General features: G+C 37.3%; 1 protein-coding gene across 2 annotated transcripts in view; it reads right to left on the bottom strand.

Annotated features, from left to right (window-relative positions):
• The window catches only part of SVEP1 (sushi, von Willebrand factor type A, EGF and pentraxin domain containing 1), a 165071-nt gene that overhangs the window by 73282 nt on the left and 66958 nt on the right, over positions 1-24831 (bottom strand). For both annotated transcript variants that reach the window (XM_066367462.1, XM_066367463.1), the window contains 13 exons: positions 23908-24037; positions 22341-22448; positions 21306-21437; positions 20524-20718; positions 18978-19099; positions 16741-16849; positions 13124-13288; positions 11960-12193; positions 9784-9945; positions 7774-7935; positions 2247-2408; positions 1757-1848; positions 197-293 (listed from right to left, as the gene is read on the bottom strand). In XM_066367462.1, coding sequence (XP_066223559.1) covers positions 197-293; positions 1757-1848; positions 2247-2408; positions 7774-7935; positions 9784-9945; positions 11960-12193; positions 13124-13288; positions 16741-16849; positions 18978-19099; positions 20524-20718; positions 21306-21437; positions 22341-22448; positions 23908-24037 — 1870 coding nt within the window. The remainder of the gene's footprint in view (positions 1-196; positions 294-1756; positions 1849-2246; positions 2409-7773; positions 7936-9783; positions 9946-11959; positions 12194-13123; positions 13289-16740; positions 16850-18977; positions 19100-20523; positions 20719-21305; positions 21438-22340; positions 22449-23907; positions 24038-24831) is intronic.

The raw sequence follows: 24831 nt of genomic DNA, 5'->3' as shown, positions 1-24831 counted from the left end.
CATTGATTTGGCCTAATGTGTCTTGCAGGGTTCATTTTTAATGTTCCAAAGCTTGATTCTGCAAGTCATAATGATTTCATTGTAAAAATGAAAAACACATTGATAAACATTTTTAAAACATCCTTAAATGAAAATAAATGACCATGGAATAAAAAAAAGAGAAAAATACATTACAATTTGCATTCCTCTATGCTACCTGTATATCCAGGTGGGCAGAGACAGATGTAACCACGCCCAAGTTGTTGGCAGGTTCCACGATTGTGACAGGGGTTTAAGAAGCATTCATGGAAAACCTGCCAGTGACAGAAAATGAACCTATCAGAGGTAAATTCATTTCAAAGAAATCCTGACCAGGGAGTTAGAAGGTTTGCAACATCAGATTGTTGGTTCCTGTTCTCAGGTGAGTTCACTCAAGCTAAATGGACTGTTGCCTGCATATATGGCAGTTTTTTCCACAGATGATATATATTCGTCTTCTATTTTTTTATTTTTACTTTCTTTTAGAGAGAGAGTGACAGGAAGGGAGGAGGAAGAGAAAGATGAGAAGCATCAACTCATAATTGCTTCACTTTAGTTGTTTATTGATTGCTTCTCATATATGCCTTGACAGGAGGCTCCAACTGAGCCAATGACCCCTTGCTCAAGCCAGAGACCTTGGGCTCAAGCCAGCAACCTTTGGGCTCAAGCCAGAGACCTTGTGATCATGTTTAGGATCCTGCGCTCAAGCCAGCAACATTGTGCTCAAGCCGACAAGCCTATGCTCAAAACAACAAACCTGCGCTCTAGCCAATGACCTCGGGGTTTTGAACCAGGGCCCTCAACATCCCAGGCCAATGCTCAATCCACTGTGTCACCACTGGTCAGGCTATATTATTCTTGAGTGTTATTCTGATAAACCCAAGCAGTGCTTCCAAATGCTAACTGCACATTAGCTAGCATCCATTGAGATGTTGTAACAGTATACTAAGGATAGGGTCCCAGCCCAGACCACAGACCAGCTATATCAGAATCTCTGGGAGTGGGATCGGTGCATCATCACTTTAAAAAATTGACCACTGGATTATAATATGTCTCCAAAGTTGATAGTTACAGCTCTAAAAGTCCTTACAAAGTCTAGTCCACTGGGCTTAGTTTCAAACATGACTTATGAAGTCCTTACAAATCAGTTATGATTGGATGAGGTGGTAGGACATTGAAATAAGAAATAAAACCTCAACATCCTCCTTATAAAGACTGAAAGCCAAGGAATTTGTCATGAAATTGGGCAGGGTGAATTAATTTAGTTATGTTGATGAGTTATGCTTCTTAATTTTTTTAAAACCCATGCCTTACTCTAAATCAGTAATTTTTTTGAAGACAAAAATATTTAAAATAATTTTCACAAAAGTTGAGTAACTCTTCCTGTCAGTCAGAAAAGGCCTTTGAATAGTCCAAATGCCCTTACTCAAACGATGGGTGCTGCTTATAGGAAGTTAATTATTAGTGAATCAAACGGCTCCTCATATCTACACATTCTCTGGGCCAAAATTTGCTTGGAAATAATTCCACTTTTGGTCCTTAGAACTTCTGATGCTAAATTTTTGGAAAGTTCTTATTAGTAGTCACAAGGAAATATAATTATTCATTGATAATATTTATGAGTCTTTATTACTTAAAGTTTCAACTCTGGTCATTTTCCTCTGTGTGGCATGTATAATGACAAATTGTTTTCCAAACCTCCCCTACAGAAAATTTTATAGCTAGAAAATGGACTTGCCTGACTGCTGACTTCATACTTCTTTTTGATATGTCCAGGAGAAGCATGGGGCACAATACTTTCCTCTGCTGCTGAGAAAGTTGAACTAAAACCTAATAAAATTAATAGAAAAACATTAGAGAAACATGGTTGTATGGTAGGTATTGCCAATATGTAGACTCTATTTTAATACTATGGTCAAGATTCTGGTTCTCAGAGTAAGTAAAGCCACTTGTATTTTGTTTTAATAATACAAAAAAATAAAACAGAGATGGATGAAACATGTCATTAAATTCTAGACTCTTAGAAAGAAATTGCAAATTATTGAGTTCAATATTCCAAAAGCAAACATCTTTGAGTCACTGTCATCAAAAAGACATCACAAGAACAATTTAACAAGTTTAGGCACTCAAACCCACTGAAAATATTAATATTTAGAATCGAAGCTACCACAGAGACAAGTAAAAATGTTCAACACAGGATTATGTATAAATAAAATAAATAATCTTACTGGAGCAATCTGCGATGGATGTGGCACCAGTGAAGGTTGTAGTTCCATAAAAGGGACAAGCTAAGCAGAAGGACTTCCCTTCATCAGGTTGGTAATAATCTTGAGGACAAGGGTGACAGGGCATCAACCCAGAACGAGAGAATTCTCCTAGTGGACAAGGTACTGCAAAAGTAAAAACAAACCATTTGTGCATTGAAGTAACACAGCCTACATTTAAAAGAAATGCACTGAACTTTGATTGTAAGAAAGCCACTGAATTGCTAATACATTTTCTCATGCACTTTTAATACCCAGACCATTCTATCACTCAGATAAATGTTTTGTTTTTCCTTCCTATCTTTATCATGTTTACCGAATAAAAATTAGAAGTTGTCATATAATATTGTATTCTGATTTTTCTACTTAACATTATATCATAAGCATTTCCCAAATAATTCCCCAAATTACTGAATAACATGGTTTTGAATAAATGGAAAATATTACATCCATTGACAGACCATAACTGATCTAACATTTCCTCTACCATTGGACATTTAAGTTGATTCTATTTGTTTGCTACCATAAATAATGTTGACATAAGATTTTCTACATAAATTTTGTATATAGCTCCGTTTATTTCCTTGGGATAACAGTTGAATTGAGTAATTGGAAAGTTAGATCTAAAGTTATGAAAAACTTAGAGCTACTAATATATAATGCCAAATCATAAAACAAGGTAGTTCCAACTTACAGTTCCATCAGCAGCGTATGAAAATGCTCCCTTTGCTCATCAGCATTGATTATGATTACTAAATTTTTCTGACTTAAAGGTGAAGATAGAATTGCACTGTTTTTTAATTTGCATTTTAATGACAAATGAAGTTGCTTTTAAAAATGTTTATCAGAAACTATTTCTCCTGTATAATTATCCATTATTTATCGTGTGTATGTGGCTCTTTAATCTTTAACTTTTAATGTCATTTTGTGTTAAACATACTTTCTGTAAACAACATTGATTAAAAATTTGAATGTTAACCGAATCTGAAATTCTTGCCATTACTTGGTAGAATATTAACCAAAAAAGGAAATAGCCTCAAACATTTCATGAGACTGGATTTTCTTCAATATGTTTTGGTTGCATTTGGTACAGGGACAATAGAATAGACTATCCATGACTAATTCCTTAGGTTGGGGTTTTAGACTGTGACCCAAACATGAATTCAGGTGAAGTATCTTTTTTTCTTGTGTAAACTGGTATCATTTGCATGAACCCCTAAACCCGTGATGGTGAACCTTTTTATAAAAACCACCCATTTTTGCAGTGTTGGTCAATCTGGTCCCTCCCACCCACTAGTGGGCGTTCCAGCTTTCATGGTGGGCCAATTGCAGCACCGTTTGGTTGCTCCGCTACTGGCCCTAAACTGTTATAAACAGAAAACTACTAAAATTATTAACATTTGTCTGCATAAATTTTAAATATAGAAGATAGAATATAGAATGTAGCTATTTAGAATATCAACATACTTTATTACTTAGGTTTTGGATTCTTAGTAATAAAGGTTAGTACAATAGAAATAATTATCAATATGGTTGAAACAGAGATGCACTGGAGGCTCAAGGGAGCAGGATACTCTAAGGCTAAGCAATGTATCTCTTTTTTATTAGTATGACAGTAAACATTAAATAAACACCAAAGTGGTTGTAGTCATCTCAAGATAGTTAGATCAAAGTTCTTAAGTAGAAACAGCCAGCCAAATCTTTTGCATAATAGTCTTACATACCCAACTGACAAAAAGGAGTCAAATCGAGAGATGGTAGACAATATCATAAATATGAATGCCTATTTAAAAAATATATTTCTTGTGGCTATATTTGTTATAGTCACGAAAAGTGTCAAACTAAAAGTATCCTTTTTTTCCACCAAGAATACATATTATAAACCTGTTGAGTTTAAAATGGGTTTTCTGAATTTCAAGTTTCTAAAGAGGATTGCCTATTTGGAAAAGGTAACTGCCAAAGCACAGCTAATTAAAGTGGCTAATTAAAGGTATAAATTTTCCACTAGTAAAGGTGTAAAACTTTTGTTTGAGAGAACATTGTCAGATAAGTATGTATAATAAGCTAAAAACATAAATTCTATCGATAAAACCCAGGATGCTGTAATAAATTAAACTTTTTTTTACATATAATTGTTTTTAGTACAAACTTACCCTAAAAAAAAGACTATGACCTTAAAAAAGGAAGATATGTCAAAAATTATACTAAGATACAATAATAATAAAGCAAGATTAAAAGTCAATAAGCCAGTTGGCTTCTCAAAATAGTGAGCATGTTGTGTTGTATATACTTTGCTTTAGGGCATAGTAAGTATAAAATACATTTTTAGGTGGAAATTAGTTTAAATTACATTCCAATGGCAGAGAGTTGTCATCAGATATATACTTTCCAAGAGTGATCAATCAGCATTTAATGTATTATGTATAGATGCAGTAAATACATATGTATATATAGATGTGTGTACGTGTATTTCTACATATGCACATATATAACATATGCATGTATAAACACACACTTATGCACAATAATAGCACTACCTAGTACATAATACAGTATTAAACACAAGTACATATGCACCTATACATACACAGATCCTAACAGACTATCATAAGAAAAGAAGGGAGAAAGCTTCATTTTGAATCTTGGCCCAAGAAACTGGTTTACTAGTGAAGAAAATGGAACAAACCCTGTCTCGCCTCTTCTACTGAAGAAAGGGAGAAAAAAATTCTAAGTATGCCAAAAAGTGATATTAACATAGAGTTAAAAATAGAACACTGAAGAGACCAGGAAAAAAAATGTCCGCTCCCTGATAGCATTAGGGACAATGCATACAGCTCTGGAGCCAAGTAGAACTTGCCTTTTAAATCGGCTTCCTAGGACAAAGTCAGAGGTCAAAGATCCTCATTCTGAGTTTACTTTTAACTTCATCCTACAGGGTCAGGGTAAGAAATGTCATCCTGCTCCTTATCATATGGGACCGTATGTAAACAACACCATCACCCAAAAAGTCACATGTGGGGGGATTATTCTTCAGTTAAAAATCATTAAAAAAAATTAAAAATTCAGACTCTTGATTTGTAAGCACAGACTTAAGAAATAATAAAAGATGAAATGCATGAAGTGTGTAATATTCATTTAACACAGTAATATATTTTAATATCATTTCTATATCGATGAAAGATATTTTAAGTTAAACGTGTTAAAGGATGTAAAAATGTCTTGGGGAAAATAAGGTAAATTGTACAACATGCTCATAAAAATAAATCAATACAGAAAGCAAGCAAATAAAGGAAAAGAAAAGAAAAAAACGAGGAAAAGAAGAAGAGAGAGAGAGAGGACGAAAAAAGAGAAAGAAAAGAGAGTATACTGAAAACTCCGAATAAACATATATAAGGGACCATTTTAGAACTCTTAGGAATAAAATGGTGTTTATTCAGCACCACAGAAAAGATTGTGAGTTCTGTTATTTCTAATTCTCACTCATGACAAACTGAATGTGGTTAAACTTATACTCGGAATATCAGGAGAAATAGGCCACTTACCAGAAGTTTGGAGACTTTCTGGAAATTATAATTGCTTAATTGCAATAATTTGGTATTAGACAAACCCAAAAGTTTATTTGGAATGTTAAAGAAAAAAATTGTCAAATGTGAACTGGTTTCACTATAAAAATTTTAGTTGCTTTTGTGGTTGGAGAAAGGGAGAAAGAAAGCAAATTTTTTACTGCAGACTTTCTCCCCAAATTAGTTTGTATACTGACAGAATAAAAGTCTCTAATAGAGCTATTTAGACCATAATGTGAAGCCTTGTCTGACTTTTAATTTAAAAGAAATCCAAAGTTGGTATTACACAACAGACATGGTTTATGAGTTTCAGTTAGGTCCTAGTTAAACTCTCCTCAGTGAAACACTACATCGATGAATACTACTTGCTCAATTCTTCAACTTGAACAGACTTACATTTACTGTGTGATCTTACTAGATTGAGAAAATTTTAACAGATGGGATATATAAAATCCTATAGCATGGTTTCCCTGTAGCATTCAATTGTGAGGACTACATCGCCCAAGATGCAAAGCTGGACAGTTCCCTGTCCACTACTACACTCAAAGGTCCCTAGCAATTGTTTTCTAGGAGTCTCAGTCTCTGATTAAATGCAGATGTACATATGACTGGCATGCAATGAGTGTGGAAAGGGTGTGTGTGTGTGTGTGTGTGTGTGTGTGTGTGTGTGTGTAGCTTGAGAGAAATGGAGGAACCAGCAGATTGGCTTCTTAAAAATATTATGTATTCATTAAGTGAACAGCTTTTAATTTTTAGATTGCCATAGACTGTAAGTTTTTTCAAATAACGGTATAGAGAATAAGAAGAACACATAGTTTTTGTGGGTTTTCTTTTAAGTCATCTAGCAACCAGGCATGCTTGTTTTGTTCTGTGATGTAGCAGAGGGAGGTCAACAACTTTTTGTTTTTAACCCAGTTCCACTGATTCTGCAAAGCAGTTGCAGTGTACAGAATTTCTGATATTAGGCTGACCTTAACTTCATTCCAAGTTTTCACTGTCATTCTAAATTTTCATCTTTTATTTTTGTTTCTGTCTTCTAGTTGTAACACTGTTGGAAATCTGTACTTGACAGGGATGTTAGAACTATTTGAAAATTGGAACTCTAACCTTCTCATTTATATTTAAATCAGTGGTTCTCAACATGTTATCCCTGAACCACGAGGAATCAGCTTCACATCAGACCCATTAGAAATGCAAATTCTCAGATTTGCTGAACCAAAAATGGATTTAACGGGCCCTCCATGCTAACATCTGAAAACCAAAATGAGTCTGCTAGACTTTTCCTGTTGTTTTAGAATCACCTGGGGAAACTTGAAAACCAGACAAGTTAAATCAAGCACATCTGGGGGGCGGAGACTGAACTTCAGTGTCTTTAAAGCATAGATATAAATATGCAGATGATTCTAATGCTATAGAGATGTTTACCTGAAACCTATGTATTCTTGTATTGACCAATGTCACCCCATTAAATTTAATTTATAAATAAGAAAAAAGATTCTAATGTGTAGCCAGAGTGGATAACCACTTATGTAAATCTTCATGTTGTAGGGAACAAAATGCCGTAATTCACAGAATGCATTTTTAGGGTTTCAAGGAATATTAGACAGGACTTCATTTGGAAAATGAGGACACACAGTCCCTGCCTGAGAGGTATGTCTAACCATCTCACGAAGCTGACTATGTCACTGCTGAGGTCTAAGGCCAAGTCTCGTATTTGCGTTCCTCTATCAGCACTAACACAATGTTTATGCTGTGGGTGTTTACACTTAAGTATTGGTTGGCGGAATAAAAGGGAACGCTCAATGAAGAGATAGTTATTTACATTCTTTGCATACAGTAGACATATGGTTTTGCTGAAAATGTTCCAGTCCTCCATGCATAGACCCTAGCGGGCTTGAAGAAATATCAATGTCTAAGGCTTTGACAACCTCCACAAGCAGAAATGTCCACAGCTCCTCTTTTCACAGTCGAAGTGCTTTCTGGGCATGGGAGGCAGCTCCGGGCACCAACTGCTGGCTGATAACTGCCCAGCGGACACGATTCACAAGTCTCAAGCCCATTAGATGAGTAGGTACCTTGTTTACAAAAAGCTAAAGAGAAAAATGTAATATGGTTAATAATAATGACATCAGCCCTGACTGAGTAGGACAGGGTTTTCTGCTTTCAATTTACTTAGGACAGGATGGGGGCCACAGACACCAAGCACACACATTGTATTTTAGTCTCCCTCATGCTTCTGTATAGAAGTAAGCTTTAGGCTCGTGTCCTGTGACTTCCATTACTGCCAGGTACAGTGTTTGACACACAGAAACCAGCAAAGTAAGTGGTTTTTGAGTGCAGTTAGAAATCTGCATCTCAGAAAGTCACCATCATGAGAACAAGTTAGCATGGGGTATAAGTTCTCAGCTTGTCCAAAGTTCTCTTGCATGACAGAAACAAAACTCCAAACTGGGCTAGAGCCACATAACTAAGCTGGGACCGCTGTTGCTCTAATTAAGAACTGGTCCTCCTACCTCCTCCTACCTACAGACACTATTTCATTGGAGTAGAAAGTAAGAACAGTCTTGGCATCAGTCCCAGAGAGGTTATTTAAGCAGCTTTCCAAAATTCATTGCAATGGTTTTGTGGTAAAGGCATCAGGGCCAGACGCCCCGACTCCGGGTGTTCTGTCCTTTCGTTCTGCCCTTTTCCTCCATGTGACTCTCACTTCAGAACTACTAACACATTTAGTGCACTTCCAAGCACCCAGCACTGCTCTACAGTCTATTATTCATTCATTCATTCATTCATTCATTCATTTTAGAGAGGAGAGTAAGAGTGAGAGAGAGAGAGAGAGAAAGAGAGAAAGGGGGGAGAAGCAGGAAGCATCAACTCCCATATATGCCTTGACCAGACAAGTGCAGGGTATTGAACCAGCGACCTCAGCATTCCAGGTTGACACTTTATCCACTGTGCCACCACAGGTCCGGCCTCCACAGTCTCTTTTTGCCATTGGGCATCCACACTGGCTTTTGCAACCACAGCAAGAAGACCCATCTTTGAAATTCCTTCTTTTGGACTGTGTCATACTGTAACTTCAATTATGAAAGAAAATGTTTCCATAAAAAATGTTCATTGAGAACAGTAAAATATTTTGAAAATACTGGATTTTTTATTTAGTCACAAGAATATGTGCATATGAATCTGTAGCTATGAATTTCTAAGTAAATGGAGAGTTGATCCCATCAGGTCAAACACTAGTCTAACAAGAAAAGCAAGCCAATGATTGCTAAGTGTTGTGAAAGTCCTTCTCACCAATTGAAGTGATATTCAGTGAAAGAATCCAGGCTTGCCGATGAAGGTGGACTGAATTCATTGGCAGTGGAGTTTGACTTAGAGCAAAAGAATGTTCAAAAAGGGAAGATAAATGGACTTCCTTCAAATGTGGGAAACATTCATGTAACATCTTAGAATTAAAAGATAGAAAAGATAAGCTAATGCAATGGCTTTCAGCGATGCTCTTATTTCATCCTATTTGCCAGTTAGACTGGAGACAAAATTCAGGCTTCTTCAGTTCAAAATGTGCAGGTTCTTGGTGGTAGAGCGTCAGCCTGGTGTGCGGATGTCCCGGGTTTGATTCCCAGTCAGGGCACACAGGCGAAGCCACCGTCTGTTTCTCCACACCTCCTTGTCCTGCTTTTCTCTCTCTTCCCCTTCCACAGCCGTGGCTTGATTGATTCAAGCATGTGTTCCCCAGGTGCTGAGGCTGGCTCCGTGGAGCCTCCACCGCAGGCGTTAAAAATAGCTTGGTTGCGAGCATGGCCCCAGATGAGCAGAGCATCAGCCCCAGACGAGGATTGCTGGATGGATCCTGGTCTGGGCATATGTGGGAGTCTGTCTTTCTCCCCTCCTCTCCCTTGGAAAAGAAGAAGAAAATAAAATGAGCATGTTGCCTCTACCTTTACATTCCGAACTGTTCCTGGAGTGGAGATACTCGGTGTAAGTTCCCGCTGGACAGGGTTTGCACTCGAGCTGCCCTTCTTCATCTTGATAAAATCCCAACAAGCAGCTTTCGCAGCCAAAGCGCTGCAGAGAATAGCGTGTTCCCAGAGGGCATTTGACTGAAGAGAAAAAGAACAGAACATCAACAGTTCAAATGTCATAGAAACGTTTACCTGAAACCTGTGTACTCTTATTGATCAGTATCACCCCATTAAATTTAATTTTCTAAATAAATTTAAAAAATAATTAAAAATACAAACAAACAGGACACACTGAATACAGTAAACAGTAGCAATGGGACACACTTGGCTTCTCTTCTCCCAAAACACGAAAGTAATACAGCCTGCTTCCGGGTACTATTGTTTAGGGTTCAATTTACTCACAAGATAAATCTAGAAAAATATTCCTAGAAACCAACAATAGTAGATCCTTTTTTATTTATTTTTTTTTTTTGAGAAAATGCAAATTTTTGTTTACCAAGCTTAGGGTTTATATGATGGGGGCTTTAAAGCGTGTGTGTGTGGAAGCTTCCATAAGCCAGATCTTACTGGGAAGTACATAGGTAACAAAGAAAAGGCTTCTGGGGAAAAAAAACAAAAAACAAAGATAAAACAATAAACGTTTAGGTACATCTGAGGCTCTGAGATACTCCAAACGTTTCTTAGCTGTTACCCCAATGAGAATGACTGCTTGTTCATTAGAGCATTACTTCTGGAAACAAAGTCAGGCAAAAGTGACAAGCGGAAAACAGGTAAGGTAAGTAGACCCTTGTCTCTGCCTGTAAGAGTTACTGCCCAGTGAAGGCAACTCTGAGTCAGCCTCAGAGCCGTGGCCCCAACTAAAAAGGCCAGTTTCTGGACATTCCTTTTTGGAAGGTTTGGTCTTCTACTTGGAGTGATTCTGAATTTCTAGACCATAGTGGAATATTAACCCCAGCAAAAGGCTTTTAGCATAGGTAGTATTCTTATAGCAAGGAAACTTGGAATTAGTAGTTAGGTGATTCCAAGGTGTTAAAGCATGTTAGAATACCCTGAGAACTTACTAAAAATGCAGATTTTAAGTAAGGTCCTGCCACCAAAGTGCAAGATGCATTAGTTCTGGGTTGGGGTCTGAGTCACGATGCAGTTCAACAAGCCATTCAGATGCTGCTGATACAGGGACCTCTGCGTAAGGCGATTCCTGACTTACTCACAAGGTGGAGAGGAAACAGGAGCAGAACTCAGAATGACACCTTTAACGTGCTTTTGTTGGGCTGAACTGATCTCACTATGAAAAACCCAGCTGAGTTCTGGGACTAGCACAAAGAACTGCTGAGGAAAGTTTCCTGATCAAGATCCCTCACCCACGGAGGGAGGGATGAACAGAAAACTCATGTCATATTTTTCAGTTGAGTGTAAAGAGTTTGGTCAGAGGTGATTCTTCTATCTATAAATGGTGACTTACTAGGAAATAGGCTGGAATTGATCCAGATGGTGGCACCCTAGAATAAGGGTGAAAGTTAAGAGGCTGGGGAGAAGGAGAATCAGGAGTGACTGCTAATGGGTGGAGGGTCACCTCTGGGGCTGAGGAAAATATTTGGGGACTACAATAGGGGTGATGGTTCAACCATGTTGTCAATTACCACTGAAATGTACACTTTCAAATGGTGAATTTTATGCTATGTGAGTTTGGTGTTGGCTGCCCGAGTGGGACTCTTGGTGACACCACCTGTTGTCTAATAGGTTTGGACTTACTGGGTAAGTTCTTAGCCTCTCTGGCTTCAGTTTTCTCATTTGTAAAATGTGCTTAATCATAATGGCACCTCAAAGATCGAATATGAGAGGTTTGACTCTGTTCAGCCAGCATACAGAAGTGGTAAAAAACTATTAGTTACTGTTATCGGAGCTGCTGCTGAAAGCTGTGAGGTCTAAAGATCTATGAATAACACTAAAATTTCAGTTTCTCATCGAAAACAGTTTTCTCATCCTAATCAATAGCATTTATTAAGACTTTTGAGACAAAATTATAAGCACACAATAAAAGCAAAAAAAGTACGTTTCACCTCAAAATCCTATTATACTTGTAAAATGTCTCTACCCATTTCATTTACCCCAAAATGCACCAAATCTTTTTGATTGCAGGGCGAAGTCTTACCGCACATGCGCCCCCTGAGCACTGAGCCCGGTCTGCAGAAGAGGAAAGCCCTTTCCGCTTCTAATGAATTGCTATCGGCGACAAGTATTTCTGATTCAAGCTGAAAAGTGTACATGGGCTCCTTATCCAGGGTCCGTTTCAGTTGGTTTGTGATCATTTCCAAAGTGTTAATGAGTTGCTGCTGATTTTTCAATTCAATGCTATCATTTCTTTCATCAGGTAAAGGCACACTAGCTGAGATAAAAACAAGACAAAAATCAAAGATAACACACAAACATGGTGTTTCAGGAAGTCATCTGTGGTTCGTTTTTACTTAAAAACAATGGCATATCAGAAATCTTCCAGGAAAAATAAACTCCAGTTCAACCACTGCTTACTAAGCAACTAGTACAGGATATTATTAAGAACAATCCAAATCTGTTTGAATCCTTTGTTCCCATGCTGAAACTGAATCACCTTTTTGCAGAGTTCTTCATTGTAAGATATCAAATTGCTGTAAATTCTGGCTTTTGAAAAGTGTATCTCAAGCCCTGGCCAGTTGGCTGAGTGGTAGAGAGTCAGCCCAGTGTGTAGAAGTCCTGGATTTGATTCCCAGTCAGGGCACATAAGAGAAGTGACCATTTGCTTCTCCACCTTTCCCCCTCCCCTTTCTCTCTCTCTCTTCACCTCCTGCAGCCATGGCACAAATGATACGAACGGTACAAGCAAGTTGGCCCTGGGTGCTGAGAATGGCTCCATGGCTTTGCCCAAGGTGCTAAAAACGGCTCGGTTACTTAGCAATGGAGCGCCAGCCCCAGAGGGGCAGAGCATTGCTCTGGAGAGGGCTTGCCTGGTGAGTCCTGGTCAGGGCACATGCAGGGAGTCTGTCTCTCTGCCTCCCTGCTTATCATTTAATAAAAAAAAGAAAAGGAAAGGAAAAAAGTGTGTCTTAGCTTATCATGCCAAGATGAGAACAAAGCAGGGTGACTGTCAGAACCATAACGTGCATCTGTGATACTAAATTGCAAAAATATCAGAGGACTTAAGTGACTGTGCTCTCCCTAATTTTCAGTTCCAGGTTTATTTCCCAATGATAACAAGCAGGTATTTGAAAAATAGATCTGCGACCAAGACTTACACATAAAATGATTTTTTTTTTCAAATAGACAGTTTGTCCTTCCTTACCTGTGATGTTAAAAATTAACTTAACTTTGTGGTCAGTTAACGGGGCACTTCTTTTAATCCGTGAAGATCTGGCTTTGCCAGCACCCATGGGGGTCTCTCGCACAGCATCCAAGAAGTCGTCGTAAGAGTAATCTAGCCTATTAGCTGCACCCCAACCACCTGGTCCTGGACATTTGGGGCAGAGAAACAAATGATTCTACAATTGCCTCTTTACCAGCATTTAGATTCAATGATTAAGCCACAAATCCAATTACGCTTGACCACTGCTTAAATTGCCTACATGTACCGCATACAGTGCTTTGTCTATGATCTCATATTGTAAATTTTAGGCACTCTATATTATTAAATTTAGATTACCAATGAATTACATTAAAAGTAGAAAGAAAAGTCTCTATGGAGCTATACAGGCATTTAAACCATCCTATCTTTGACTCAATATTTAATCATTATAGTTTTATAGGTAAATGGGGAGTGACTGCAGAATTTTGATCAATTCCTCGTTCCCTTCAAGGTTTGCTTCATTTAAAAAAAATCAGCTTCACAAACTTAACAAATTTCCTTTTGTGAAGACTTAAAGATATTTGCCTAGTTTCTGAAGGCCGCATATAGTTAAATATATAAATATAAAATTATGCCAGAGGCGACATGGAGATGTGCGGTTCTGTAGATGCGTAATATCATTGTGATCGGCTGCATGGGTTCAGACTGTGGCTTCTTGATGTATGGTGTATGGCTGTGCAATCTTAGTCGGGTTACTTTCATCCCTCAGAACCTCAATTAATTCATTTACAAACTGGGATCTTTATTTTTACCTCGTAAGCTTGTCCGTGGAATAAGTGAGACAATATAAATATATAAACCTAGCTCAGTACTGGACTCATTCTAAAACCTCAGTTTATAATATTAATATTTGTCTGGGCATACCATTGTTGCTTAGTTAAGTGTTTTAAACATTGATATCTGTTTGTACCTCCCTGTCCACCTTAGTAAGTTGTTTATTGAGGGATTTATTTATTTATTTATTTATTTTTGCTTACTTTATGTCTCTGGCCATTAAAATGAACTGGGATCAATATTTTTGTTTTTCACTTAAACAGAAAATAAAAGCCCAGATGAGCAAAGAGAAAAATATTAAAAATTACCTATAATTCTACCATATAGAAATAATGTCAATAACATTTCCGGCAAGATTTTTTTCTATGAATATATGGATAACACATATTCATTTATGCATGCATACATATATATAACTGGAATAAAAGTAAACATGCCACACTTTTAACAAAACAAGATTCTGTATGTATGTACTATTTGGTAATCTTTTTCAAACTTTCTCAACCACATATTATGGCACTTCTGTTTCTATGGTTTCATAATATTCTATGGATAACTAGGTTTTTATTTTCAGATTTGTAGGTTATTTCAAAATTTTAAGATATCCTTGTATGTACAGTATTTCATAAAATATAAGACACCATCAATGGGAAGACATATCCCAATTTCAGAGATGTCCAATTAAAAAATGTGCATCTTAGGTTTTACAATATGTGGTACATCTTCGCATATTAGCATATTCTTATTTTGAAAAATATTCTTAGAAGTGGAATTGCTGGGTAGGAGCACTTTTAATCCTTTAAATATCCATGATCAAATATTCTTCAATTTCTCCTCTGCCTGTCATCTATAAATATGATATTTTCCCCAACACCCTTGCCAACTTTAGGTACTATAATTCTTTTTCAAATATGTTAAGCTGACAGGTCAAAAGTGGCATCTCTTTTTAGTTTTAATTACATGATTGTTATGAGATCAAACCACTGACTATCTCTATTGGCTCTTTGTTTTGCATACATTTGAATTTGGGAAGGTGTTATTATAAATACTACACCGATCTTGTGACTTTGTAAAGACATTCAAGGGGGAAGGATTGTCTCTTAGGATTACTTGTACCATTGCCTATGCCTGAATCTAGAAAACTGTCATTTGGTTCCCTATGGGATGACAAATATTACCCACCTTAAAGCTTTATGATGATAACTGACTCCGTGTGTATATCCTTGTACCCTCACAGCCTACCTGAACAATCTGGGAGGGGAACCGCATTATTATTCGACATGTGCCACTACCTACTCCACTACCAGTGTCCCTTGTAGTTTTCTATCCAAAACTTTAATGTCCACTATGTTCACTGAGAAGTTGTCCGTAATAGTTAAAAATGAAAAACAACCCAAAGTCCACCAGCAGGAGATTATTTATGTGAATTATGGTAAACTAATTGATGAGATAATATGTGGTATGGCCATTTCAATTATATTGAAGTATAATATTTAATGACATAAAAATGTCCTCAAGATAATTTTAACTGAAAATTTGTTTTGACAACATAGTATGGGCATACACACACATACAGTTATAGATATTAATGTATTAGCAGAATTATTTCTGGAACTGTGGATTATTTTGATTTCATTCTTTTTTTTAGCATTTAAAAAATTTTATAATAGACATATATGCACAAAAATATTTTTAAAATGTAAAACGTGTAAGCAACAGTCAACATCACGCTTAATGCCAAGTTACCAAAATATTACAAATATGATTCTCATCTATAACAAAAAGGATGTCTGCTGTGTGTGAATTACTACTGTCTCAAATAACTTCCTAAGCACTTCACTTTAACCTACTCATTCAATCCTTACAACAGCCCTACGAGTTCAGTGTTCATATCCTCATTTTATAGGTGAGGAAACTGAGGCTCAGAATAGTTTGATACATTGCTTAGGACCACACAGCCAATAGGTATTAAAGCCAGAATTTAGGCCAAAGTAGTTGATCATAGAATCCATGTGCTTAAATTAACCACCACTATTTTGTTATCACTACTTTGAAAAAACATTACTCTGGAAGTTCTGGACAGTTTTATAAAATGAAATAAAAAATAAGAAGAATAATTACTGAAAAGGACAATGATTTTTCTAATCAAGAGATACAACTGAAATCACCTAGAAAAATTAAGGCAGTAAGCAAAACAGCCATACATACCAGCAAAAAAAAAAAGTCACATACCATACTTTGGAATGACATTAATAAGTTATGTGTCAGTTATCTCTCAATAGAAAATAAACAGGAACAAACTGTTCAGAGTCTACATGAAGAAAACATCAAAATTCCATTAGAAGTTATATTAGACTTGAATGGATTGGATCTTAACATATTCTGGGTGAGGAATCTGAAAATTTTACATGTGTAACTATTTGTAATTAAAGCTTTAATTGCAACTTAAATTGAATTCCACAGGAAAAATGCTGTTAGAACTTTGTAACTGTTACTATTCTCTTCTGAGGCAGCATTATCAATGTTGAAAGTGACTTGGTTGTCTTAGTTCTTATCACTTTTTAGAGTTTTGGCTAATAGTTTGGAATAATTCACTTGACACTTAAAATTTAATATATCCATGAAGATCACTAAGTATAGTATCAAATTATGCATTCACCCATAAAGAACTTGAATAAACTAATACAAAATTTAATTTTGCAAGTTTGCTCTACTCTTCTGCAATTATTTTCTTATTTTGCAGATCAGTCTCACAAACTGCCAAGACTAAATAATTTAGTTACCAATTGCAAAGCCATTTTCGTAGTCATAATTATATTCAAGGCAATATTTTTTGGTCATGTCCTCCAGTCTGCAGTCAATGTCGTCAGCATCACTACAAAATGTTGGCACCTGCAAATAAAAAGTGAATAGGACAAAAAGCAGTTCACATCCCAGTGTGCCGTGGACTTCCCATCTCTGTCACTAGGGGGCAGGGGAGCTTGGAGCGCTGCCTGTTCTTGAAAAGGCTCCTGACCCTCCTCCACGCCCTTTCCTCTCTCCTCTAACTCCCTGTGAACTACCATGATTACTTTCATGCCTCTTCTCTCTGATTACGTCACTTCAACCACAAAAACTCCAGGACTCGAGATAGCTCTTATCTCTGAACTTTTAGCCCACATGTCGCTTTAGATCCCTTTTCTCTGATCCTATCTCTCACCCCTCTCCATGTCTTCAAACCTTCTTCTATACCCTCTGAAGCTCACAGGCAATAATCACTAAACCTATTATTTTTTCGTACCTTCTTGTTTTAGGTTCCCTTCCTCTTCGTTCTCAATACAAGCTGACTTTCAGTTTTCGTAAGTGGGGGTCATGGAGGTGGAGGAAGTGTCCTCCTCACTGGTCACTGCCGTCCTACCCCTACTCCAAGAACATTTAGTAATTGTCCCTGTTAATCTATAGTTCGTCATGATTTCTATATCCACCAGACTATCCTTCCATCCCCTTGACTGCTCACTTTCTCTTCGTCTTTCAGGGTTACTTCACTCACTCTTGTGGTCATACCCTCAGACCTCATCAGACCTGTAGCTGCACCCTCTCTCCTCCCAGGAATCCTACAATTCTTTGACCTCATCGGGCTTTATAACCCACTGACCCTACCACCTCTTCACCAGCCCTCAGCCGCCGGTGTCTTCACTTCCTCAGTCCCCCATCCTAGATTCTTAGATCCCACGGTCCCCATGAATCACTCCCTGCATGCACCCTACTCAATCTCTGCATAGAGAACCCTAGATTGAGTTAAAATGTTATTTACTAGCTCTGCTCTTTCCACACATGTACCCACGTTGTCAACAATAACTTGAGAGAAACACGACCCTGCTTGCTGCCAATCCTGTTTTATTTTTTAAGTATTCATTTATGTTCTCCTAGAACAGGGGTAGTCAACCTTTTTATACCTACCGCCCATTTTTGTATCTCTGTTAGTAGTAAAATTTTCTAACCGCCCACCGGTTCCTCAGTACTGGTGATTTATAAAGTAGGGAAGTAACTTTACTTTATAAAATTTATAAAGCAGAGTTACAGCAAGTTAAAGCATATAATAATAATTACTTACCAAGTACTTTATGTCGGCTTTTTGCTAAGTTTGACAGAATAAATCTTTATAAAACAACTTACTATAGTTAAATCTATATTTTTTATTTATACTTTGGTTGCTCCGCTACCGCCCACCATGAAAGCTGGAACACCCACGAGTGGGCAGTAGGGAGCAGGTTGACTACCACTGTCCTAGAACATTATTTTATACCATCTTTTCTTTTCTCAAACCTCCAACAACTCCTTCCCAGCCTTACTCTAGGCTGATCATTCTACATCTCTTTTCATTGATAAAATAGAAGTCAGGAAAGACCCTACTTCATGCTCTCCCCCCACCACGTGTGCCCACTCCTGAACTGGTGTTTCTGTACCCTCTGCCTTGTTGACTCCTGTCCTCTCACAGTCTACATCAATTTGACCATGACTACTAAATCCACTTTCAGAATCGATCCAAAATCTAAGCTCCCCACTCTGTTAGGATGAGACATGAAGAGAACGTGTTTCAGCCCTTCAAGATGCCCACACAGATAAATACATTGCTTTGCTTTGCAGTAATCAGTGAAAGAGTCCTCAACAAAAATGCATTTAAAAAAAACCCTTAAATATTCAATTATCTCATCATAATAGAAATACAGTCTACAGTGGCATTTCTGCCATACTTCAAATAATAACGCAGGCATTCTCAAACCACACGGACCCTAAGCTTCTCTGACTTCCTGACCCAGAGTCTTTTAAAAAATTCAAACCTTTTAAATACAAATTACATATTCACCCCAATCAGTCTAAAACCCGTGAATAACTTTAAATATTAGGAACAAGCTTGTATCACACAGAAGAGGGAAATCATGACAAGAAATCCCTGTTGCTGGTGACCCAGGGAGGCTCTGAAAAGCTCAGTGGCATCCTTTAAAATACAACAAACAATGAAGAAGCACTACTGACATACCATTTTCCCCAGGGTCGTCTCAAATGCTTCAGAGAACTTTTTCAATAGGTCTGTGTCATCACAACGAGTTGCTTTGTACAGCATCTCAAAGGACTTGAACCCATGATTTGCAAAACGTTTTACTGAAAAATGTTGGAAAAGAACAGCTTCAGTTGGTTACTGTTTTCAAAACAGAGATTTAACTTCCTTCCCGTGGAATGACCATAACTTAGTATTTTACAGTATTACTTAGTATTTTAACTTTCATGAATTGTGGAATTGTTATAAGAATGAGAGATGACAATTAAGGGAAGTTTTTACTCATTAATTAATCATAATAAACCAGCCCTGGCTGGTTGGTTCAGCGGTAGAGCGTCAGCATGGTGTGTGGAAGTCCCAGGTTTGATTCCCGACCAGGGCAAACAGGAGAAGCGCCCATCTACTTCTCCACCCTTATTTCTCTACTTCTGTCTATCTCTCTCTTCCCCTCTAGCAGCCAAGGCTCCATTGGAGCAAAGTTGGCCCGGGCGCTGAGGATGGCTCCATGGACTCCACCTCAGGTGCTAAAATGGCTCCAAATGCAGCAGAGCAACACCCAGATGGGCAGAGCATCGCCCCCTGGTGGGCATGCCGGGTGGATCCTGTTCAGGTGCATGCAGAAGTCTGTCTGCCTGCCTCTCCCCACCCACTTCTCACTTTGAAAAAATACAAAAAGCAACAACAACAACAAAAAACAAAACAAAAAAATTAATCATGATAAACCAAATACAAGCCAAACAAGCACTATACTCGGGTACCAGGTGATGAATTTGCTTTGATAAATTATTCTTTACCTTCTAACTATTTAAGGAAAAAAGATAAATAAAAAGCGTTTTCCTTATATTCCTGGGAAAAATCATGACTGGATCAAAGGTATATTTCATATTTATTAAATTTATGACATATATGTTTATATTTTCAATCAATAGATGTTTAAAAATTTCTGAATGTTATGTGAAATTAGATTTTTTAAAAGTAATATCACAGAGAAAAATCTGTCCTTGGAGAAATTAGACTCAGCAAGGTGTCTCAAAATATTCTGAGATAAGCATGACCATTAAAATTGTACCATCTGATATTCTATGACAGAGGCAAGGTCCATTGCTTCTACTTACTTCCCAACGCTGGAAAAATAATAGCTCAAGTAATTGGGCTTTATCCAGGACATTGGCGTTTAAACTCCGTCTATATTACTGGATCAAATATTCATTCCAGATAATGTTATTTACACTAGACAAAGGTAGTGGGTTATTTTTATAACGATACAGATTTAATATTATACGATAGTTCTAAATCTCAACCAGATCTAAAGAATGAATGACTGATCTCCCTCATTCCATCACATATATGGGATCTTATTTTAAATGTTATCTCTTCTGTAGTCTATGAGATAATACTTTAAGTCCATTTACAAGTCAAGAACAAACCTAATCCCTATAATTAAGGCAATCTTTCTCATTAAATAGAAATATACATACACAGGCAAACACACATACTAAAAGAGTCTAGAAAAAAAATTAACACGTACTAGCACAGTCTGGCCATTCGGTGGAATATGGTGGCTTCCAGATACCATCTTCATAAGCACAGTAATACTTCTCTGTAGACCCTTCTGTGAAATCATAGCCCTCCAAGCAACTTAATGTGCAGTTAACTCCAGCACTGTCTTGAGTACATATAAAATCCCCATTTACCGGTGTAAATGGAAGTTCACAGGGAGACTCTGTATTAAAAAATGCATTATTCATATACAGTGTGTAAGAAAAATAAATTAAATTCCAGGAGTCTAAGCTGAATTGTGCAAAGGATACCTCCTGTCCACCATGTTCCTAGAATAACTTTCATTCTAAATGTTTAGTGTGGGACTGTAGCAATGTTTGCTTTTTGTTTCCTCGGTGGAGAGTTGAAAAGCTGTATGTACGTGTAATTAAAAGTTGGGCATATTTTACGAAAAGCTAGAAGTAGTTCTGATTTGGGGCTGTTCTTCTTGGCATTCCTTAGTAAACATGCAAACTAGACATTGTGTAGCAAATACATTTTCAGAATCTGTTTCCTCAAGCACTCAAAACAAGATCATGACAATACTTTGTAACTTGAGAGAAAATGTTCATAAAATGTTAAGTAAAGACTACCTTGGAAGAAAATATATTTATTTATCAAGAAATAAAGTGTGATAATAATTGGAAACCTAAATAAAACTCGTCAGTATTTTAACTTTAAAAATCTACTATTCACAGCCTGCTTTGTTTCACAATAGCAGTTATCTATGTTAAATGTAACCAGATTTTTGGAGACTTAGGACCAGAATACCTTTTATGACAATGTGAATGTCACACGTTCTGCTATTGCCTGAGGGGTCAGTGGCTGTGTACCGCACTATAGTCTCCCCCTGGGGAAAAAGGTCTCCTGGTGTGTGACTTCTGGTGATGACCAATACAGCCCCTAGAAAGGAAAGAAGGAACCCAAGTTTAAGGTTATTGATCTGTAGTCACTTTACTAGTTATCTTTTTGGATTTAAATTTTCATTTTCTATTTATACAAACCAGCTGGGTATTTAATTTATGTTGATTTGGCTACTAGCAGAAAAATAAAAATATAATATTGATATTATAACAAAGAAACAGCAGACTCAAAAACCCCATTCAATGAAGGCCTTCTCACTACTTAAGTGATTTTCCTCAAAAAGGTCAGTCTATCTGAATATAGAAAATTTAAATAATAAATTTATTTAATTTGCATTTTTATTGTTGTTTATTGGGTTTTACTGAAATCTTATAAAGAGCTTCAGTTGTATTTACTCATTTTTCTGCTTTCCTATGAACTTTTATAATTTTTTTTTTTTGGCTAATGTTTAAGAAATTACTAGAAATACATAGAAGTTCACTGGAGACACCAACAAAATGCATAGTTTATGCCTTCAGGACAAAGTAAGCTTAGAGACTCAATGACTGTATTAGAATACCTTCAAGTACAACACTTAGCACAGGTTACTAAATGTCCATTGAACACTGAATGAAGGGAAACCCCCTGGGTAGGCAAGATTAAAAATGTTAAATCATACATACAGGGATGGGCAAAAGTAGGACAAAAGTAGGGTTACAGTTGCACTGTGACATCCTTTTGAGTAACTAAAGCTTTTGTAATAATCATAACCTGCATATGAACAACTATAGATTTATTTTTGCCCACTCCTGTAATTATCCTAGCATTAAAACATATTACCTCATATATTCAATCCACTTAGATAATTCACTCCACATTTCTCTTTTGTGCTTTTTAAAGCTTTTTAAAAATAAAATATAGTTCAGTGTTGCCACACTGAGAACCCAAGGCCTACAGTCTCACCGGAGTTGTCTGAGAACTGAGGCTCATCCCAGGTGGCGGCGTGCTGCTTCTCGGACGCCTGGATTGGAGGAGGGGATCGGCACCTGTCTATGCTAGGCGGTTCTACGTCTAAGGAACAGGAAATCAAAGAAAGACATTTGTAATTGACATTTAAAAATGACGAGGGAGTTTGCAAGAGAGAATTGATGTCTCCTTGTGCTGGCAGAGAACCCTGACCTTAGTAGACACCAGGATGACCCAGGGGTCCCCTTCCTGATGAGGTACGTTTTGTCCCGGATCTCAATGTCAAAAGAAAAAGGTGATCTTGCATACTGCCCTCTGCCTATGGCAGAAGCAGTACCAGGGTACTAAAATCACCATGAGCACAGTGGTAGGAAAGGTAATATGGGTGTGGTGGGCATTTAATTTGTGAGTTCTCAGCAGTACTTGAGCTGATATACCTGAAAGTGCTAAGAACCTTCCCAAATAAGCATATGGAAAAAAATGGCCAATCTAGTCCTTGCATTTGGGACCACGGCCAGAATCTTCCTATTATCAGAAGGGTCAAGATAGGCTAAATGTAAGGAACAACGGGCAGAGATCTGAGTTATGTTGTAGAATATGCAAGGTGTGAGGATTTGATATTGCTGAAAGGCCAGGAGGTTATGTCCAAAGCGGGAACCCTGGAGTCTTAGAGCTCTAAGGCTGATAAATTCGGGATGTGATGTGGACATGGGAGTCAGGGGCTCCAGTGGCGAGGGGGTGAAAGTCTCATGGACATTAAAGAACTAGAATTTGGTGTTGTTGAGCACTGCAACCCACACTGAAGGAGGGGTCTGAGTGAGGGGCATGGGTCAGCCAGGCTGCAAAGCTCCGATCGGATGCAGTAGAGCTTTTAGGATGTCAGGAAAGAACAACAAAGAAGGTGTCTGGAAGGTGATTTTTAATGTAATTATTGCTTTTACACATTTGAAATGTTTGTTTGTTTTTCTTTTTCATCAGGAAAACTCTAAAGAGAAAGAGGAGAGAACCAAGCCTGGAATCCTAGGTGTGATCCATATGTGAGAGTTGTTCTGGGGAAGAAAGGCCTACGGAAGCAATAAAGAAGGGTTAAGGGGGAAAACCCGGGGGGAAACAGAAAGACTAGTGTCAGAGAAGCTGGGAAGGAGACGGTTTTGATGAGGAGAGTCTGGTTAATAAGATGAAATCTAAGGAAACATTATGCAAAAGGAGGACTAAAAAGTGTATACAGTAGGAGAAACTCTAGAACTCACTGGTGACCCAGATGAAGACGGTTTACATGAGTGAAGGAGACAGACTCCAGACGTGACGGACTTTGAGAATAAATGTCAGTGAAGCGGAAAGAGATGACAACCCTTGGGGACATCTCAAAAGGCTCACAGGGAAGGAAGTCAGAGGGAAATAACGACAGTTATAAGAGAGCGTGTAGGTTTCAAAGGGACGGCTTGAAGAGGTTTCAGTATCAGTAGGAAGAATCAGTGGAAAGCAAGTTGTTGAAGACAAAAAGCAAGGTCCTTGAAAAGCTGGATTATTTTCACAAATCGGCCCAAGTAATCTGAAGACTTACCAATGACCTTGATATGGAAAGTGCAGCTGGCTTGGTTGCCGGCTAGGTCAGCTGCTGTGTATGTGATAGCAACATCTCCAATTGGGAAGAGGTAGGGTGGGGTGAAAACAGGATGCATGTGGACTGACACCTGTTTTGGAGATAAATGTTTTGAAAGTCAAAGTTAATATCAATAATACATTTATTTGTTTTTGATTGATCAATTATTAGGAAAGTTAAAAATGACACAATATTTCACATATAGCAAAAAGGGAAAAATTCCGGCACAGTGTTCCGGTGTATTTCTTTCCAGACTTTTCTATTGGCCTAGTTTGTAGCATTGGCATAATCTGAAGTGTTGTTCCTTGTTCTTTAAACATAATTTCTTAAAGCACTTTATGTTATCATCTAGTCTTAAGAATTTAAGATGACGCCTAATTGTAGCCATAATGTTCTGTAAAATGAATACGTGATAATTTAAGAAAAATCCATTAAAAGACATTTAAATTCGTCCCAAATTTTACTGTTCACGGAGGTGAACAGTTTTGCATAAAGAATTTAAACATAGTTTTACTATGTCCGTATAATAAGTTTCCATGAACAGAATTATAACCTCAAAATCATTAACACTTTAATGTAGATAATACAAAATTTCTTTCCCAAAGCACATCACTAATTTGTATTTCCATTGTAAATATTTGATAGTGTCAGTGTCAAAGTTCCCACCCAAAGTTCCCTGACCTGTATTAAATATCATGCTTTTTGGTAAGTCAAAAATATGTCACCAGGTCATTGTTCTAATTTGAAGTTTCTTAATGTCTTACACAAAGATGAAATTCTCACATGTTTGTATGGTATAGATATATTCTTTCCTTTTTGTATTATATGTTTACCTTCTTAGACCATTTGAAAATTATGATATGATAAAATAAATCTGTATTAATG

This window comes from Saccopteryx leptura, chromosome 2 (assembly GCF_036850995.1).
Source record: "Saccopteryx leptura isolate mSacLep1 chromosome 2, mSacLep1_pri_phased_curated, whole genome shotgun sequence".
Lineage (NCBI taxonomy): Eukaryota > Metazoa > Chordata > Mammalia > Chiroptera > Emballonuridae > Saccopteryx > Saccopteryx leptura.
This window is presented reverse-complemented; position numbering and strand designations above follow the sequence as displayed.